This window comes from Emys orbicularis, chromosome 11 (assembly GCF_028017835.1).
Source record: "Emys orbicularis isolate rEmyOrb1 chromosome 11, rEmyOrb1.hap1, whole genome shotgun sequence".
NCBI classification, from domain to species: Eukaryota; Metazoa; Chordata; order Testudines; family Emydidae; genus Emys; species Emys orbicularis.
In genome coordinates, this window is record NC_088693.1 from 77,563,481 (window position 1) to 77,583,670 (window position 20,190).

Consider the following 20,190-nt stretch of genomic DNA (forward strand, 5'->3'; position numbering starts at 1 on the left):
TCGCTTCTGCTCCCCAAGACTTGGGCGAACGAGCTCCCTGCACGGGGTGTCTGTGCTGTGAGCAGACTGCCCGCCGGGGAAAGGCGCTGCGCTGTCCCTCCACGCGCCCTCGCAGGGACAGAAAAGCTCTGAGCTCTCTCCCGCACACAGGCCAATCTGTCCTGTCCTGTCAGGCTGCACGCGCTGCTCCCAACTCGGGACTCATGAGCGACACCCATTGGCAGTGAGAGGCACTGCACTAACAGCCCTGCCTGGGCTCCTCCTGGGGTTCATGCCAGCCGGGCCCAGCTCACATCCAGACGTGATCCCAGGCTCACGCCCAGCAGGCCGTATGCCCAGTCACAGGACGGCCAAGGCCCACGGAGGGAGAACATCCCCCACCCAGAAGCCATTTTGTTTTAAGCTGTTCCGAGATACGTGGCGCTGACTCTGGGGTTCTCCCCCAACCGGGTCTCCGCCGCCTCTTACCACATTCACAGCGTCAAAGAGGCGCCCCGTGGGGACGTGCTCTGCTATGAAGGGACACTTCTCCTGCAGCAGCATCACCGATTTCAGCCCCTCCGCAGTGCAGTCAGCCACGATCCAGCCGCAGTCACGGGTGCTGAAGGGGAATCCGCCCTGCGGAGTCAGGCACCAGCACTCAGCCCCAGGAGCACGGAGGGCGAGGGAAACTCCCCCGCCAGGCTCTGCCCTGCCCAAGGGAAGGTGGAGCCCCCTCACCCACCCCAGCATTACAGCTCCGCTTGTGCACACGAAATGGGGAGAGAACGCTGGCAACCATCCCCCACTTCGAGTCCCGCAGGAGGCTGGGGAGACAGGGGAGTCCCTCCTCAACAGCGAGGTGGCACCAGGAGCTACTGCAATAGCTTTCACGCTGGAGGCTGGGACCAAACCCAAGTCTGGGCCCCAAGCAAAGTGCCAGTGGTGGGTGAAATCCAGCCCGTTCCGTGGGCAGGTGTCCAGACACATTCACCGAGCAGCTGGGCGCAACGAGAGGCCCTGGGGCAGGTGGGGCCCAGAGCTGGCACAGCGGGGGCTGCAGCCCAGGATGGCAGTGCCGTGGCAGAGCCTGGGGGCAGGAGCTCGCGCTGTGTCTGGCTGCACTTTGCCTGTTACACGGGACCCTCCTAATTACCCAGGTGAGGCTGCCTCCCCCACCAAAAAATACCGTACTGGAGAAAACAACGCTGCCCAGTCCCACCACAAACAGGCCTTAGTGGGATTGTGCCACATCTCCTTCCATGGCAACTGGCCTGACGGCCACCCCGGACCCACGGCCATTGGCCTCAGCTTACAGAGCCCCTCCTCCGCCGATGCGATGTGTATTGGCCAAGCCCCGCCCCCATATGCAGACACCAAGCCACCTGCTGTTCTGCTTCCCATGCCCCGGGCACTGCCAGGTAAACGCCAGCTCATGCCCTTCTTCCAAGCAGGCTGAGCCTGTCTAACTGCTAGCCCCTCGGCACCTGGGATCTCAGTCACGGCCGCAGACTCCTCCAGACACCAGAGAGTCGCTCTGCGGCCAGAGCCTCCCTCTGACGCTATCACAGGATAGATCCACTTTGAGTCGAAAAGGTTCGTTCCCTGCCCCGCGAGCAGCCCAGAGCTAGGGGCAGCCGGACACGTGAGGAACAAACATGGAACAACAGGGGAGAATCAACCCAGGGAAATCCAGGCCCGTGGCCAGCTGTACCTTGCTCATCTGGCGATAGTACTTCTGGTAGTCGGGCGGGTTATCCGGAATCTGCAGGAGATACGAGGAGCACCAGTGAGGAGGAACGGCAGGAGCAGCCTGGCTGCAGGCCCCATAGGCCCCACTGCAAGAGCAGAGCACTGCAAAGGGCAGGGGTCCCACAGCTATGGCGATGCCCTTGGGATCAAGGCCAGCCGTGCCCGCAGAGCACTCCTGTCTGCGCTGCCACAGTCTGGTCGCCAGAGGCCAGGCTGGGATTGGTGCTTGTCCGTGCCACGTGTCTCTGGATCAGGCCGGGGCCAAGGCTGGCCCTGGACTCTACGGCTGGGAGGGGATGAGCAGAAGGGACTTCCACAGCTGACCCTTTGCAGTACGCCCCAGTGCTGCCCTGGCGTGGCTGTGTCAGCACAGGGCACCTGGAGCTCTCCCCCTAGCCGGGCTGCAGAGGGCCCTGTGCATCCACTTGTTTTCAGAGCTTCACCCCTGCAGAGCCCGGAGAGGGCCCCGCGGCTGGGTCCGCACCAAGCTTCCCATGAAACTGCCCTGCCACGCTGGGCCCAGCACCAGGGACAGGGCAGCCAGAGAGCAGACGGCTGCGGGGGTCTGACCCCTGGGCCAGGCAGCCCTGCTCAGAACAGGCCTGGACGATGCGGTGGTGAGAACACCAGTGGAGGTTCATGCGTGTGCTCCCATTGCCTCTAGCGCCTGTGGAGCAGCACCGGGAAACGGCACCAGTGCAGGGACGTCACAGGAATCTCAGGGTCAGCCAGGCCCATGTGCCAGCTGTGTCCCAGGGCAGGCGGGTCTCCCTCCCTGAGAGAGGTGAGGCACACTCCGCTTTGCAAGGCCAAGCGCGCTGCGCCCTGCAGCACTCGCAGCCCTGGCTCCAGAGCTGGGTGGGGAGAACCCTCACCGGAGCCGCAGGGGGACAGCGGCAGTGCTCTGAAAACAGGGGAACTAGAGAGAATCCGGCTGGGTCAGCCCCTACAGAAAAGCCCCATGGAATGTAAGACGGAGGAAACCTACAGATCCAGAGACATTCGACAGGGTGCGCAAAAAGGACTCTGCAAACTAGTGCGTTTGATAGACAACGAAAGTCCCTGACCTGAGCTAGCCCGTGGGACCCACAGCATTCACCTCCCTGCCACGCTGCTTTAAAATGCCCCTGGGTCTGACCCCAAGCCCCAAATGGAGTTAGACACCTCAATACCTTTGAGACTCTGGGCCTCTCTCCCTACCGTGCTCTGGTACCAAACCCCTTTCCTCTGTATCTCCTAGGACAGCCAGTGGCGCTGGGTGCTGAAAGCCAGCTAACGAAACTGTAAACCCTGTGTGTTCAAACGCAATGTGAAAAGGCGCAATTCCTGCTCACACCACACGGGTGCAGCACATCTCCGGAATTCTCAAGAATTGCAAAATAACGCTAGCTTTGTTCTAACAGCGCCAGCAAACGTTTCACAGTGAAACCTGGGGGTGCTGCAGCACCCCCATCCCCCTAGTTCCCGCGCCTATGACTACAGCGCATGAAGGGGATGAGCCGCATGGCTGGATGCCGAGAAGCTACGTGGGACACTGCAGTCTTACCAAAGTCAATGCTGACTCCCCACATCTGTGACCCCAACTCAGTGCTCACCTGGGTGATTTTGAGGAACTCATGGGCCCGTCTCAGACAGGAAGCGAATGCCGGGTCGTTCTGAGCACCAGCCTAGACAAGGAGGCAGACACACAAAATAAAGAGACGTCACTGCTCAGTTCTGTGATCAGTTTAGTTCTTCAGGAAAAACAAATTGTCACGGAGTCCCCGGGCAATGCTCTGGAACTGCTCCCTACAAAGCCAGGCAGGACTCTGGTGAAGTCTTCTCTCTGTGAGCAGACTGTCTTCAGGGCAAGGAGCTCACACGGCTTCCACCTTCCTCGGTCTGACCTTTGGAGCATTCAGCGTCCTCTGCCCTCCGTGCGCTTCCCACAGCGAGTCCGCCCTGGCGGGGTCCTTGGGAAGCCACAGGGTCCTGCACCCCCACTTCGCAGTCAGACGTGACTCTTAACCAGCCAGTAAAACAGAGGTTTATTAGATGACAGGAACGTGGTCTAAAACAGAGCTTGTAGGTACAGAGAACAGGATCCCTCAGCTGGGTCCATCCTGGGGGGCAGTGAGCCAGACACCCACGTCTGCACTCACTCCTCCTCCCCAGCTAGCTCCAAAACTAACTAACTCACCCTCCAGCCCCTCCTCCTCCGGGCTTTGTTCCTTTTCCCGGCCAGGAGGTCACCTGATCTCTTTGTTCTCCAACACCTTTAGCTATCTCCTTACAGGGGGGCAGGGCTCCAGCCATTAGTTGCCAGGAGATAGAGTGTTGGCCATTTAATTTATGTGCACTGGCCCTTTTCTCTGCAACAATCTCACCCCTAGAGACTTAAGAAATGCATAGGGGAAACTGAGGCACCCACACAGTATTCAGAGGAAACATTAAGAACAGTCCCACTTCATCACACAAATTAGAAGAGATCTCCTGGAATCTGTGCCAGGCACGGTCTCTCCCTGGTAAGAGTCAAATACAGCACTTTGGCCAGCCAGGGACTCCGGAGCACCAGAGATCTGCACTGGGGTGGCTCATCTCGCACTGGCTGGTACAGGTGAGGAACAGGAACTCTCAGGCTCTGAGCGACTGGCGGAGCAGCATCGCAGTGCCCGATGCTGGAGCTACGCCAAGCAACACATCTCCATCGCTCGCTCGGAGCGGTCAAAGCCCCGTCTCTGTATTCCAGCATTGCTGCTGGTTCCGAGCAGCGCTGGGCTCTGGGCGGGTTTTACCACGGCAGGTGCGATATGGCCCATCTTCGTACCAGTACCCCAAAGAGAACACAGCGCATGCGGGGAAGAGGTAACAGGAACTCTCCTTGGTCCCTGCCCACGTGCATTTCAACGCCTACCCACCAGTGCCGTGGGGCCACGTGCCTGCACCTGACGGGGGTTAGGACAGTATTTTCAGGGGCCATCACCGGCAGCATGCCACATGCTATGGAACAGCTATAGCGGCTCTTCCCTACGCGCCTGCCAGCTCCACGCCTGCAGCTGGCCAAGTGCAGGTTCCCAAGCGGCGTGACACTGCTGCTCATCTCCAGGTGTTACTACAGGGGACACGTGCAGAGCCCCGTGCCATTCTAGCCTTCCTCCAATGACACCTCGCACCCAGAGTTTAAAGGCCAGTCCACCTGCAAACCTGCACACACCTGCCTTTGTACGCAGGTGCGTCCACCCAACGCTACGGGGCACTAGCTGTTCTGCCCCTTAGCGTGCGTTTGAGCGCGCTGGGATCGCAAGCCTGCAGGGCTCTCTCTAAGAGCTGCGCTCTGGCTGCACCACCAGTTACCGGCTCAGCGCAGGGAGCTCAGGGGGACATTCTCTGGCCTGTGCTCTGCAGGGGGTCAGACTCGACGATCATCACAGCTCCGTCTGCTCTTGACACCCGAGGCTGTCGAAGCCTCTCCCTAGTGTTGCTGTTGAGCGTACACTGTAGGAGCCGGGCCCCCAAGAGCCATGGCACTGAGGAAAGTGCAGGATGATGCCTGTCTGAGACCCACGTCGCTTGGGGGGCAGCCCAGCAGGCTGGCACAACAGCAAACATTACCTCCAGGAAGGCTTGGACGGCAAACACTGTGTCCCAGAGCTGGGATCCGTTGCTGCCCTGGAACAGAAGAGTGTGCAATGAGAAGCAGCTTTTCAATCCGCCCCAGGCTTCCCGCCCACCCCTACGGGCCATGCTGCCTGCAGGCGCCACCACACTGTACCAATGGCCGTGTAGACAGAGAAGGCTATAGGGTACACTGGCTGGGTGCAGTCACGCAGCACAGGCACCGCCACACTGCACCATGGGCCCTGTGCACAGGGAGTGCTGCAGCCTAAGGGAACACACTGGGGCAGAAACGGGCAGCAGGAGCAGGGTTATGGGGTTTTTCGGTTCGGGGGATGGGGTTAGACTTTCCCTCCAAAGCTATGTTAGGGTCTGATCCTGCAAGCCCCTCATGGACCCAGTGCAGGATGGCTCCGGGCACCTCACCCAATCCAGTGTTGGTGTCTACAGCACCCTAGGCTGCAAGCAGCATCCCAGACACAGCGACTGGAAACAAGAGAGAGCCCATAGCAGCATGCAGTGCGTGAGCCGTAGGGACGGGACGGGATGGGATGGGACGGGGGTCTCTGAGCTGAGATGTGAAGCGAGGCAGAGCCAGGAAGGCTGGCCCAGAGAGCAGGAGCTGCAGGGACTCGGCTCTCGCACAGCAGAGGAGGCCGGAGGGAAGGGGAGAGAAGCTGCAGCAAGCCCACCGAGGGATTCAAAATGAGGGCAGTTTGGCCATGGATCCTGAACCCAGGGGGGAGCGCGCGGAGGGGACTGGGATGGGCCGATGGGGCTCCAGGCACATGGGGGGCTTGGGCAGCAGCATGTGGGCCCTGCTGGGCTGGGCCGTGGGGCAGCCCCAGAGAGGACAGGTGTGGTACTCAAGCCCCAAGGAGCTGAAGGCTGGGAGGAGGTCTCGGTGGAGCACTGCACTACTAGACCGCCTGCATGGCGGGTCTGTGAGTGCTCTGCCGGCCGGGGCCAGGCCGTGACACAAGGAACAGTCCATGTTTGCACAAACAGACAGCAGTGCGAATGGCTGGCTGGGCGGCAAGGGGAGCCGTGGGGCGGGGGAGGAGGGAGGTGGCAGAGCTGTGTCTGGGGGGGATGCACCGCTGTCCCGGGAGAGGCACGTTTGTCTGGGAGACACTGAGCTGCAGGAAGTGGGACAGAGAAGCAGGCCTGCGTGGCCAGGGCATGGGGGAGCAGCACGCAGCCCCTTTCCTTGCTGGACACTCAGCAGGGGCCAAGCAGCCGTTAGTGCTCGGTTCTAGCCCCCAGCGCAGGTAGGAGAGGGGCTGCCCGCTAACGTAGGGCCAGAACCGCACAGCAGAGACAGGACAGGACGGGACTCCTCCCCTAGGCTCCACCCCAGGGGCAATGCGTGTGTGGCAGGGGCGAAAGGCCAGAGTGAAGGGGCTGGGCACGGGATGGCGGGTGCAGAGCACCCCCCAGAGGTACAGGGGAAGCAGCTGCCTGAGAGCACGGACACACACTGCTCCCGATACCAACCCCTTCTACCCTCTGCCAGGAGGAGGAGCAGGGACAGGAGAAGCTGCTGCTGTGAGCCGCACAGCTGGGCCAGGGCTGGTCCTATTACTATTAACAGCCCGGCAGGAAAGGGAGACATTGCAGGGGTGGCAGATCCCCCGAGGCAGAGCAGCCTGGCGAGACCCCCTTTGCAGTACGTGCTCAGTCCCTGGGTGAGGGGTCCCTGCCCAGCCCTGCGAGCTGCCTCAGCAGCAGCGAGAGGGTGCCCAAGGTCCCTGCATTCACTGCCAGAGCGCCTTACCTGCATCTTCATGCCGTCGAGTCCCAGCCTGCGTGGAGAGAGAGCACATCACTGCGGCAGCCTGGGGAGCGTGGTGCTGTCCCCAACCTCCCGCAGCCCCCAGGCATCTGCTGCTAGGGCACGGAGTACTGAGCTTCAGGGGCAGCCTTGCAGGTTCCCCAGGGGCCCTGGCCTGCCCCTTCCCAGCCTGACTGGGAGAACTGGAGCGAGTGGGACTCACTAATAAGGATGCAGCGTCTGGAGCTGGCTGCCGATCAGTGCAAGACCCCCCCGTTCGCATGCCGCCTGCACAGAGCTCCCTGCTCCTGGATCCTAGGCAGCGTGGTAACCCTGGGGGCAGAGCGGGGTCCCCCATGGCAGGTCTGGGCAGCAGGTTCCCTGCTAGGGCCTGGGGACTCCCGCACGGGGCAGAGTGGCTCTCTCTAGCTGAGCCCTGCACTGTCTCCAGGGCTGGGGAGGTTCATGGGCCTGGCCTTACCAGAGGTAATCAGGGATCCTGGAGACATGCTCCTGGAAGGCTGGAGAGCTCTCCCCATCCACGTACCAGCGAACCAGCATGTTAATGGTCTTGGAAATCTGCCGAGAGAGAAGGCGTCACTCCCCTGCAGAGCGCAGTGGTGTTCGGCTTGGGCCTGCACAGCATGACCTGACCTCGTGACCAGCCACAGGAGCAAACCCCAGGCTGGGGGCTGTCTGCAGGGGAGCGAGCACGTCTACATGGGGCTCTGGTCACAGAACGGACCCCTTGGCATCCCCATGTCCGTTCCCTATCACAGGGCAGGAGATCACTCTCCAGCCAGGGCCTTCCACCAGCTGACTCCACACCCCCCAGCTGTCCCCAGCAAAGACTCTGCAGAGGGGGGCATCTGGCACGCCCTGCCTCCACTGCCACTGTACAACGACCAGGCGGCTGCTCACGCTCTCCTCTCCCGCCAGCCTGCTCACTCCCCTTGTCATCCGCCGTGAACTCCCCTGTGTGCAGCGCCCAGCACAGCAGGCCCTGAGCCTGCCTGGATTGCTGGTTGCTATGGTTACGTGCCAGCAGCAGGGCGTCTGTGCAGAGCTGGGGAGTCCCAGGCCGGTCTCTCCCGCACCTGGGCAGGAATTGGAGCCAGCTCCATTGATTCGTTGGGAGCGGTAACGAGCAGCCTACCACGCTAACGCTGATGGCCTTGGTGAATCTGTCGTCAGCCTTGATGTGGTCGTACAGCTCCGCGATGGCTCGCTGCCTCAGCCGGGTGCTGTGGTGGGCTTCGTACACATTCATGATGGCTGAGACAGGAACAAGAGAGACACAATAAGGAAACTCTTACCAGCTGCCTGGTCCCAACTCCTGTGCGAGCAGGGCCCAGCCCCGAGCCCCAGAGAGCTCTCCCCATCCCTTCCCCAGCTGGCCAGGGCTCTGGGGGGAGCAGGGCGAGAGCCCCAGGGACACAGTCCCAGAACGCTCCACACCTGGACTGAACCCTGGTTGTTTCACTGCTGCTCAGCCCGAGACAGGACCAGAGGGAAGGTGGGAAGCTGCTGAGTGGGGGACAGAACCTGAGGTATTAAGATTCACTCAGTGCCCCAGCACACAGCCCACGCTGGACTCAGCCTCCGCAGACACCTCAGAGACGGAGTGTTTGGAGTTGTTCTATGAGCCCTGATTCGGCATCAATGGCACCCGACAGTCAGGATGGGCCTTGGTTCAGCCTCCTCCAGCGGCAATCAGCACAGAGCCCAGCGCCTTTCCTACGTGCTGGACCCAGGTGGCTGCTGCTGGCTCGTGGCCGAAGTGAGCGAGCCAATGCTGCACACAGATTGCCCTCGTGCCCACTGGGCAAGGCAGTAACTGTGGCACCATGCTGAGGCCAGGTGGGCACTGCTTTGTCAGGCACAAGCATTCCCTCCCAGGTTAGTAATTTACTGTCTTGCCAGCTTCTGGTCCCTGGCCACTCTGAGATCCCACTGGCAGGGCAAGGCTGACAGGAAGCTTGGGGGCTGCACTGGGGTTGGATGTGAGGCTATGGGGCAGCTCTCAACTCCGCCAGTGACTCACGGCAGTGGGGTCAGAAAACAACCTGCACATCAACTATCCCCCGCCCTGCCCTGGCCAGGCCCAGCCAGTGCCCTACTCACCATTGGCAAGTGTGAGTAGCCAGCTGTGCGGGGTGTAGAGATCGCAGGCAGCCACGTTATTCCTCTGGGCCGGCCAGTCAATGCTGGAGTAGTCCTGGACGTACAGCTCCTGGCAGGGAGCAGGCGGGAGATTAGCCATCCGCTCACTAGCGCGCCATGGGAGCAGACCCATGAGACAGCTGCAAGTGTCAGCCTGGTGGCGTTGGCAGCCCGGGGGGAGTACAGCACGGCGCACGCAGGGCAACATCGGGGAAGGAGTGCAGCGCTGCCTGGCCCGCTCTGTGGCTCCACACCAGCCACCGGGACAGGTCCCATGTGGGAGCTGCTCCCAGCACCCTTTGCTAAGGAGAGTTAACGAGAGGAGAAAGCACCTTCAGATAGTGCCAGAGCACCTGAGGGGGGCCCCAGGGCCCCATGCGGCCTAGGGGGGGCACACAGCCCGAAAGGGGGGGGCTCCAGGGCCCACACAGGCCAGAATGGGGGGAGCACGCTGGAGCATGCTCATGCAGTAGGGAGGGCTTAATTCTGGCTGGAGGCCTGTGTGCAGGATTCCACCCCGCTCCAATTCACAGCAGGGCTCCCGGAGCCCAGTGGGCAGGAAGAAGACAGCCCCTAAGGCGTAACTCCCCTTCAGGCCTAGGGGTGTCAGGTGCCCAGCCTGAGACACCAAGTCTGATTCGCAGAGGGCAGGGCTCAGCGCTCTCAAATCAGACCCCTCCCGGGGGGCGGACGGGGCCTCCCAAAAATCACCTCTCCCTTTGGAAAGTGCAGGCCTTAGGCATTGTGAACAAGTGTGTGGTATGTACCTTGCTGTGGCATTCACAGGGAAAGCCTGCTCCCTGCACGACCCCAGACACTCTGCCCTTGGCTTTCCTTCCTACCTTGTCCTCCCAGCTCTCTCCTTCCTTCCCCAAAGCCCACCCCAATTCCTGCCCCATAGGGCTCCCTCCACCCCTCCCATCAGCCAAGGTTACCAGCACTGGAAGAGCGTTAAGGCGGCGCCTACACGGGCTGTTTGAGGCGGGCACTCCCGGGCCCCCCGTGACTGTCCTCGCCACTGAGTATCAGAAATAAGACTGGCAGGTGACTGGTAGAAGAACCTTCACAGGGAGAAGATACCAGGTACCGAAGGGCGGAGAAAGGCAGAACAAGAACCAGAAGCTGAAGCCATAAGGCCCGAACAGTGAACAACGAGGGTGATCAACCACCGGAATGTGCTGCCAAGGGGACTGGCAGACTCTCCATCGCTTGATGTCTTCAGCTCCCGACTGGCTGCCTTTCTGGAGGGCACACTGTACTGCAGCCAGACACGTCGCTGGGCTCAGTCCAGAGTAACTGGGTGACATTCTCTGGCCTGCGTTACACAGGAGCCTGACTAGATGATCTACCGGTCCCTTGACGTGATGAATCGAGCTCCGGGTCGTCACGCAGACAGCAGGGCATCGGTCCCATGCAGCTCCTGTTTGGAAGGTTACTACTGCACCTATGAAGGCAGAGCCTTTCCATCTGCTAACGAGAGCAGGGATGCTGCACAGAGGTAACATGCCAGTGGCCACATACCGACATCGAGGGGCCCAACCCAGCCTGGGCCAGTCGTACCTCAGCCCTAAGCTAAAGGGAAAGCATGGAAGGGCCACGTGGCTCACTCAAGCAACATCCCCCTGAAGGAGCAGAAATGCAGCCCACACTACGTCAACGTACAGAAGCATCAGCTGTGACAGGGAAGGCGTAAGGAGGCTCAGAGGGAACCAGAATGGCCAGCAGGAAATAGGAACTTCTGTAAGTCTCGGAGAACCAGAAAGCTGGTGAGAGTCGCTGGCCCTGCTAGATCAGCAGAGGGCGAGCGGAACAACCAGAGAGGACGAGACGCTGAGTGGCAGGGTTGCTAAAGTCTTCAGGGGGGAGGGATAGCTCAGTGGTTTGAGCACTGGCCTCCTCAACCCAGGGCTGTGAGTTCAATCCTTGAGGGAGCCATTTAGGGATCTGGGGCAAAAATCTGTCTGGGGATTGGTCCTGCTTTGAGCAGGGGGTTGGACTAGATGACCTCCTGAGGTCCCTTCATATTCTATGATTCACCACAGAGAACGAGGGGAGATTCCCACCCCTGTGCTCCTCTTTGGTAACAGAGATGAGGGACGGAGGTGTCAGACACAGGGCTGCTGAGACATGGCTCAGGGCCGTTGCTAGTGCCCAAGCAGGGGGAAGACCCAGAAGCTCTGGTGGGACAGGGAAACAAGGAGCTGATGGCGGGATCATATCACAACGAGCCCATAAGGATCTCCAACAAAGCACTGCCAGGGGCTGCAGGGACTGGGATTTGCGCCCAATGAGGAGATTCGGGTCCATGCAACTAGACACAGCTGGGCCATGGTGGGAAGGGTCTCCAGGCCACCGTTACACAGGGTGAGGAGCGGGGAGGGTGCTCAGGGAGTTCATTTACCTGTCTGAGGCTCTGGACAAGCTCATCCTCCTCGGCAGTCAGGCGCGTGGCGTAGCAGTAGCTCATCGGCAAGTACACCTGGCGGCAGTGGCACCACAGCGTGGAGGGGTGGGCTGGCATCCACGCCGGGAGCAGCCTGTCACACAACAGAGGGACGCTGTCGGCAGTGTGCAGGATGGGGAGTGGGGGGCCGCAGGGACATGGCACAGTTAAGGACAGGGCTGCGGGGCAGTCAGAGGGGTAATGTGCCCAGGAGACACTCAGGGCTCAGGATAGCCGCTGCCTCAGCCTTAGAGCAGCCCTACAGGACAACGCACCGACCCCAGGCGATCGCTGCTCCATGCTCCTCGGGTGCGGGGGACCTGGGAGAGAAGCTGGAGCCCTCCTTTGGAGCCAGGAGACTGTCTCCTCCAGCCCGAGGAGAGCGTTCTGGGCTTTCCCAGCAACCCAGCGAGGCTGTTATCCTGGGCAGGGCCTCTGCCGACAGACTGCATCTGATTCCCTGTGGTTCATGTTAACGGGGTGCGGAGGGAGGCGCAGGGAATAAACAGCCTCTCCAGCGGGGAACATGCCAGTGGGCAATGCTGCCACTAGTTTCCCTGTAATCAGCCAGCTGCCTGAACTCCCTCGCTTCACACTGCCCCCTGCTCCTGGCCCCACGGTCAGCTCGGGCACCAGCTGTCCCTGAGGGCTGGGGGAGTCTGCGGCACGCCCAGCACCAGGACAGGGACAGCCATGGCATGCCAAATGGGGAGGAACCGTGTCAGGACCCAGCACAGGTTCAGCCCCAAGAGGGAGGGACTTGGGGAGAGCGCAACGTGTGTGTCTGGAGGCTGGCAGAGAGGGCAGGAAGGCTGGAGGTCGAGCAGGTGGGCCAAGCTTGGATGGGGGAGGGAAGGTCATCAACAGAACATCCCTCCCGCATCAGCCCATGCCCCATGCCAGGAATGGTGTCTGGTTTCCGTGCCCGAAGCCTCCTGGCCCAGGCTGAACGGGAGAATGGGGGACTGGTGCAGGCCGGGGATTACTCTCAGGTCCCTGGTGTTCGGCGCCGGGCTTTCTTCTGCGTGCTGCTGCAAGAGGATGGGGCTGTGGCTTGGGACTGAAAATCAATACACTCTGCAGATACAGAATAGCACCTACCACAGCTCAGGGAACAGCGTGTTCATTCCCTCCCAGCTGTAAACGTTCAAGACGGCCAGCCAAAACTTCCCCCAGGATGGGATTCCCACAGCACCCCCTGGAGAGACAGACACAGATCTGGGCTCTGACGGCAGCCACGGGGGCCAGGGACACGGACCCTGCCATGTGACAGGGCATGAACAGAGGCTCCTGAATCCTGGTCTGGTCGTGTGGCCAGCCAGGGGCCCTGGAGAGCTGCAGGCCGGTGCAGCGGGCGCATGATGGGCACTGCACACCGACAGACACAGCCATTCAGAAACAACACCTGGGAAGGGCACATTTTCTGTGCAAGGTGCAGCTGGTGAGACCAAATGAGGGGGGCTGGAGACGGCGATTTAACCACAACCGACTGCTGAGATGGACCGGATGTTTGCAGGGCTCATGAGTGCCCTGCCTCCCAAACGGAAGTGTTTGCAACCGGTGAAGGAGCTGAGGTTTCACCATCACCCCAGAAGGTAAGCGCTGCAGGGTGCTGGCACAGCAGGATGCAGCATGGGCTGTGACATGCCACACGTGCTGCGACAGCCAGGCCAAGCTGGGAGAAGCTAAGGGCACCAGGGCAGAAACTAACGTGCGAACTGCACATGCTGCCATACAGCCAAGGACAAGCCATTGCAAAGGCTCACGCCACTCTGGCCGCATGTCCCCTCGCCTACCACTCACCCCTTCGGAGCTGGGCAAGCCCTTCTCAACAGTCCCAGCCCCATGGCTGCTGGGGGGAGGACAGGATGCCAGAGAGCTCCAGCCACATGCTGACCTTTGCTGTGGAGGTTGATCCGAGCCCTCACGAGGTCCGGGTCATCCGGCCCAACCCCCAGGATCCTCAGGGATGTGTAGTTGAGCGCTGTGCCAAACACTGTCGATTTGTCTTCCACGTGCCTGCCACATACAGAGCGCAGGGAAGTCAGACATGGCCGAGCGCTCGTGCAATCAACCGAGACTGGTTTTATTGGGGCAAACCTACACAGGGGGTTAAAGCTAACGGAGCAAACTAACTGAAAAGCAACCGCCCTGGGCCATGCTGCTGGGAAAAGGGAACGAACTGCTCCCAGCCCCTCACTCTAGTGGTCTCTCCGTGGTGAAGGAGGGCTCTGGTCACGCCACGTGCTGGCCTCCACGGCACTGCAGCTCCAGCAGTCCAACACTCAGCATAGCTCTGAGCCGTTTCCCACATGTAAGGGAGCACCAGGCCAAGCTCTGGATGCTGCGGGGGAGCTTCAGAAGCACTCAGCCATGGCCTAGCCTGTCCCCGCTAAAGCCATAGGCAAGCGCTCTCGTCAAGGCAAGGGGGGGCAGAGTGACGCCAACGCCGAGTACTTCGAACCCCCACCGTTGCGTTGCTGTGTGATTCAGTACAGCGGCACTGCCGGAGCTAAAGTCACCCCGGAAATGTCGATGAAGCGGGGCTTGATTTGCTAATGAAATCAGAGTGTTTCCCTCCCAGGGGCCAGCTTGGGGGCTGGTGGGATTTCAGGGATTTTGTTTAATAGGTTGAAGGCGAGACACAGAAAATGAGCCAGTTTTGAACATTCTCCCTCGTTTCCTAGTGCTCCTCTGGGTCCCCCTCACCTCCGCTGGAATAGGGAAACCTGCCTAGACAATGGCGGAGAGCTGGCAGTGCAGGCGTACGTTTCTACCATGATTTCTTTCCCTTTCACCAAGGCCTCTGATCACAGACCCTCCTCCTAGAGACGGGAAAGACGCTCTTCTCCAGTGAAGCCAAGACAGAATGCACGTAACAGCCAGAATGCCTCTGCAGACCAGCCCTGACACCACCCCAGCAATGTTCCCGGCAGTCCATCCCTGCCTGCTGGAAGGCTCCTCTCACCCTTGTTTCTGTGCCCTCCTTCCCCGAGTGTATTTAATGACCAGCAGCCCACCCCACTAACACACCTCGAGCCGCTACAGCAGCTCTGCGCCCTCCAGGAATGCCATGACCCGGGGAGGGCTAGTGAGGGGAAGCACAAAGCAGGTGGAGCAGGACCTAATGTCTGGCAATAATGTCTGAGATATAAGGCAGTATCAGAGCAGATAACAACACGCGAGGCAGACATCTCAGGAATGGAACTGGCTTTTGTGCTTGCAAGGGGCTTCTGAGATTTCTATACTGTTTTCACTGGCTGTTTTGTACAGGGACAGACAGATAGGAACCATTCCGCTGGTCAACTGGGTCTGGAACGCACAACCCGCCCAATGCAGCAGGAATAAGGAGAAAGGAACTTCTCTGCTACTCACAAGCCCCAGCCTCCATCAGGGAGCTGCACCGAGCGCAGGTAACGCACCATCTCCCTCCTGTACTCTTCTGGCAGCGGGATCTTGGCAACATGGCAGGTGATCAGGAAACCTGTTGGACAAAACAGTTCGCCCTTTAGGCCAAACCACCCCCCGATTTCAGACTAGGGACACTCTAGTTGGTTCAGAGAAGCATGTGTCCTCTTCATGGTCAGCACAGGACATGAGAAATCGCTGTAGCTAGGAGTCCCAAGTAAGCACTGGACGTATAGCTAACAGGGAGCAGCTACAGCCCCAGGCTAAATGGCTCCAAGATCGTCGTCTGCTGGAACCCAAAAGTGTCGTCAGGGCCGTCCAGACAGAATGCACATCAGACTATAACAACCACATGACCTTCCCTAGCATCCCCGGCTTCAGCCCCCGCGATGGAACAGGCTGTGGGGGTCAGAACCAGACGGGGGATCTAACTGGCTGGGTAGTTCTTGGTGCTTCACAACAGACGTCAGCTCATTATTAAAGACACGTTCCCTGGGGATTAACTGTAGTGCAATGCAGCCGGGGCATTTCCTAGGTCACTGTTTGGGGAAACGATCGGCCATTAAGGTTCAGCACCCAGTGTGCTGGGGAATGACAAGACGCTGCCCTGCCCAGGCCTGCGACAGCGCCCGACCCTGAATCATCCCCAGACAGCTAAGCAAAGAGAAAGAGCCATGGACCCCATAGACCCTGGCCACGCTGCCGGACCCTGCTTGGCACCCGCTATCCCATCCCTACGCAGGTAACTCTGTGCGGAGGTGCTGCCGCTCAGAGCACATGGCGCAGCCATTTCATCCACCGTACCTGGCAGCAGGAAGAGGGGCCCCCCGTAGTCACCGGCCCAGTGCCCATCCTCCGCCTGCAGGCCAGAGTAAAACTTCATCCCATTCAGCGCTGCTTCCTGGGCTGTGCAGGCCTGGGGCAAGGCCTTGAAGAACTTACTCTGCAAAGAAAGGAAGAGGAGCAGGGACAGACACAAATTAAAAGAGCAAAGCTCCAGCTCGCGCACAAGGAATGGCCAGCGGCCAAGACACCAGTAGAATCAAGTGCCTTGTGCTGTGGGATATGGCGGCACTGCAGTCCCACGGGTAATCAGGGAATGTGTACCTCCCGCATGGCCTGCACTGCACTGGCCTTTCACACAATACTTAGTAGCAACGCCAGCAACCGGACACCAAATCCAGCACCGAGCGACTGTGCAGAGCATGCGTAGGGATGAAGAGGGTGTGGCAGGGGAGCAGAGGAGTGTGAATACAAGCAGGACGCTTGCTGCCTTGAAGCACCTTCTGAGTCATTCAGTGCATAATCTGCAGAGAGGAACAGGCCTGCCTAGCCCAGCGTGGGTCAGCAGGCAGGGAGGGAGCAGGGCAAACAGTCCCCGTCCCCGTCCCCCCCCGCTCCCTTTTTCAGGGGCCAGATTCCAGGGCTCCAGGCATGGAAGGGCCAGCGGATTCTGGTCCCAGCTGGGCAACATGCCCCCTTGAAGGAGGCTGTGACACCTCCCCTCTTCCCCAGTAACCAATACAACCAGGTTGGCATGAGGTTGTGAATTCTGCCCCTGATGCCAGCACCACCGGTGCCTGCCCTGTGGAATTAGCAAGCATGTGAATCCAAGACAGTCACTGAAAAGAAGCCTTGCTTCAGAGACAACGACTCAGCATTTGGGGGCAGGAGACAATGGCAGCAATCGGGGAATTACAGCCACCCATACGAGCATGGGGTTCAGGTGTGTGCCCCTTTCCCAGCCTTGGCAAACACTGCGCTGTGAGCGAAAATCAGCCACTCACCGTGTCCAAGCCTAGGCAGTGAGCCTCCAGCCCGCTCTGCTCTCGCTCACATGCCTCGCCAGCCTCCAGGTAGCGCCAACTCTGCCGCCCTTCTTCATTGCTCAGTCGCCAGCGGGTGAGGTCACTTGCAGGTTCTGTTTTATACGGGCCGCCCCTTCTCCGCAAACACCTGGAGAGACCACAGGGAACCAGACTAATCCCGGGCGTGTCACCAAGCATTGCCAGCTCTGAGCATCGGGCAGTCAGTGCCCTGGGACGCGCAGGGCCAGTGCAGACGCCTGCTGCAGCATTAGCAATAGACATGGAACCCAGAGAGCTCTGCACTCAGCCACGAGCGGGTTGCCAACACTTAGACTTTGCAAAATAACAAGAGGGAAGTGGAAAGTCCTCGGAGCAACAGCTGGGCCAATGTCATTTTGCTTGGCTTTGAGCACTCCACACCGTGCTGTCGGAGCAAGCACCTGACAGACCCTCAACTGGTCCCATACAGGGGGGCTACTTCTGACAGCGCTCCCCTTTCCTGGCACCTTCCCACCCCACGCTGTCCTTGCAGCAACCAGAGCGCCAAGTTCTAGGAGAGCTTCCCATCGGCCCATGGGGACCTGTCACTGCGAAGGGGTGGCAGCTCTGTCACCTCCCTCCATGCTGGGAGTGGTGGGGCAGTTCATGGATTTAAAATGTCTCTGGATTCCTAAGAGCCCCGGCCCCTGCTGGCGGGTGGGCGCTGCACTGCACAGACCAGTTACGCCCTGGCACCACGCTGTGCAGCATTACACAGAGCCGTACAGCTCCGAGCACAGGGGCTCGGCCCGACTGCGGCCTCCGGGAGCCGCTGGAAAAGAAACAGGCTACAACCGGGATGCAGCAACAGCACTGGCCAGAGTCACACGTGCACACTGACAGAGACACACACACACACTCTCGCAGAGATACACACACAAATTCACATACACTCGTACAGAGGCACAAACACACTCAGACGCACACACACGCAATCACAGACTCAGACTCAGATACACTCACAGACACACTCTGGCAGAGGCTCAGAGAGACGCACTCTCACTCTCACTCCCCAGCTCGGCAGACATGGGCCCACGCGTGCCCGGCAGCGCCAACTCCGCCTCCTCGCCCCCGGCCCCGCCCCGCTGTGCTACTGGCTGGCGGTGCCCCAGCTCTGGCTGCTTGGCAGCAGCGACAGACCCTTCCCTGGCCACCCTGCCAGCCCCACCCCCGCCAGCACAGCATGTGCCCTGGCAGAGAAACCCTTCACAAGCCCGCCAGCTGCCAGGACAGCGCTACCGGCCGGACAGCCGCCCACATGGGAGGGATCCCTGGGCCCGCACCTGGAGCACCGTCAGCTGGGACGCTTGGGCTAACCACTCATCCCACAGCACTGCGGCACCACCCCCTCTACCAGCCCGGCCATGGTTCACCCAGCGCTTAGAGGAGTCATTAAATCCTTCCCAAACAACTCCAAGAGAAACTTTTCAAACTCGTCCCCACGAACCTGCCCCAGGGACCTGTCACATGTCACAAGCATGATTTGAAAACATAACCATGAACAAAACACCCACCCCAGAGTACACTGGGCAGTGTCCTTTTCCTCAGTCTCTCACCTTGCAGTGTGAAAGTTCAACAAACAAAAGTCCCTTTACCCCGCCACTTCCCTCTCCCTCCACCACACCCCACTCACAGTTGTCCTTGGTCAGCGAAGACCTAGAGTGAGGAGTTCACCTCCCACCCCGGGGAGGAGAGGGGAAGCAGTGAGCAATGCCTCAGCTGCTGCTCCACCATCAGCTGCTCGCTCTGCTGTCAGCTGCTTCATTGGCCGCTCACTCCGCCACTGCTTGCTCCTCGGTCAGCCACTCACCCCACCCTCAGCCGCTCGGTCAACTGTTCACTTCACCGTCAGCTGCTCGCTCTGCTGTCGGCCACTCCGCCATCACTCACTCCATCACTGCCCTCTCTACTGCAACCTCTGGAATGTCTTGAGGTCCCACCACTTAACACTGCTCTCAGTGATTTCAGCAGTTAGTGGGGGAGCCTCACACTCAGGCAGTCTCTTTTACCAGAGATACTGTCCCAGAGCAGAGCTAATGCTTAGACCTGGTTATCAGTGATTTCAGCTCTCGTGAGCCACAACAAAAGACTCTCAATTGAGTCTTAATCAGCTCTGTCATTGAACAGTGGAGAGGGGAAGGGTCAAGAGTGTCTAGGACCCTTATGCAGCAACCACACCCCCCAAGCAGAAACACCTACTCTTACCCTTTCTCATCTCCTCTTGGCTTTGGCCCCCCAGCCCCTGCTTAGTGAGTGCAGTTCAGTTGAGGGTGAGCCCCTCAATCAGGACATGCCAAGTTCTGCTCCCCTTGATTCACACAAGGATAAAACACCTTATTACCCCTGCACCCAATAACAAAGTGACTTGCAATCTAAAACCAGCCAAAAGTGATCATTTGGGCAAAGCAGCTCCATCACGCTACACACCTAGACAGAGCCGGTGTGTCTATGCAAACAAGGTTAGTTCCTGACATCTTCTCCCCCAGTCCATCATTAGATGTCAGGAGAGAGCTCATTCAGACCCTGCTGACATACCTTGTATTTAGCTGTGACATTGTGAGTACCTTTCCCAGACGTGAAGAAGAGCTGTGTGTAAGCTGGAAGGCATGTGTCTCTCACCAACAGAAGTTGGTCTAATAAAAGATATTTCCACACCCACCTTGTCACTGTACAGCCAAACAACCAGGAGACAGGTTGTGACGCAGTAGGGAGCGGGGCGGATTGACCTGGGGGCTCTTCCCCACTGGCGGGTGGAGACGGCATGAAAATTGTGTGTGGGGAGGGGGGCAGCTCGCTCTCCCTAGGGAGTGTCCTGGGGGCATGCTCCCTTCTGAATCAAGGGGAATGGCAGCTCCTGTGCTGAGGGGAGGGTGTGCCCCAGGGACAGCAGCCCCGTGGATGGTGCAGCCTGCACGTTAGGAAGGAGAAATCAGGTATGATCAAAGCACTCTAATCACTGCGTCTGTTCCTGCCCGCAGTTAATCCATAGCGTTAATGACTTTACATAGCATAGAGAACCCAGAAAAGCAGAGTCCCTGCCTGGTGGATCTTGCAATCCTGGGCATACGTGTGGTACAGCAGAGAGCCCTAATGCTGCATCTGTCAGATATTAAACGATTGTAGCTGTTAACCTAGGAGGTCCAATAGCCTCTGTTAAAAATTCAGGGCAGTGTTGTCTCATCTGGCCATGTGATTTGTTTATTTTAAAATAAGAAGTTACCTAGCCAAGT

The 20,190-nt window shown here is 59.5% G+C and overlaps 1 protein-coding gene across 2 annotated transcripts in view; it reads right to left on the minus strand.

Annotated features, from left to right (window-relative positions):
- Positions 1-19,515, minus strand: part of LOC135885585 (lanosterol synthase-like) — a 31,982-nt gene extending 12,467 nt beyond the window's left edge. Inside the window, exons 1-15 of one of the 2 annotated variants that reach the window (XM_065413397.1) lie at positions 19,496-19,515; positions 16,901-17,069; positions 15,918-16,056; positions 15,081-15,189; positions 13,603-13,724; positions 12,807-12,903; positions 11,664-11,799; positions 9,224-9,332; positions 8,256-8,374; positions 7,581-7,678; positions 7,103-7,130; positions 5,323-5,379; positions 3,327-3,398; positions 1,694-1,744; positions 469-618 (exon numbers count right to left, since the gene is read on the minus strand). In XM_065413397.1, the coding sequence (XP_065269469.1) occupies positions 469-618; positions 1,694-1,744; positions 3,327-3,398; positions 5,323-5,379; positions 7,103-7,130; positions 7,581-7,678; positions 8,256-8,374; positions 9,224-9,332; positions 11,664-11,799; positions 12,807-12,903; positions 13,603-13,724; positions 15,081-15,189; positions 15,918-16,056; positions 16,901-17,069; positions 19,496-19,515 (1,476 nt within the window). Of the gene's footprint in view, positions 1-468; positions 619-1,693; positions 1,745-3,326; positions 3,399-5,322; positions 5,380-7,102; positions 7,131-7,580; positions 7,679-8,255; positions 8,375-9,223; positions 9,333-11,663; positions 11,800-12,806; positions 12,904-13,602; positions 13,725-15,080; positions 15,190-15,917; positions 16,057-16,900; positions 17,070-17,105; positions 17,120-19,495 lie in introns of those variants that run through there. The other variant, XM_065413398.1, reaches the window with a different exon arrangement.
- Positions 19,516-20,190: the final 675 nt, after the last annotated feature.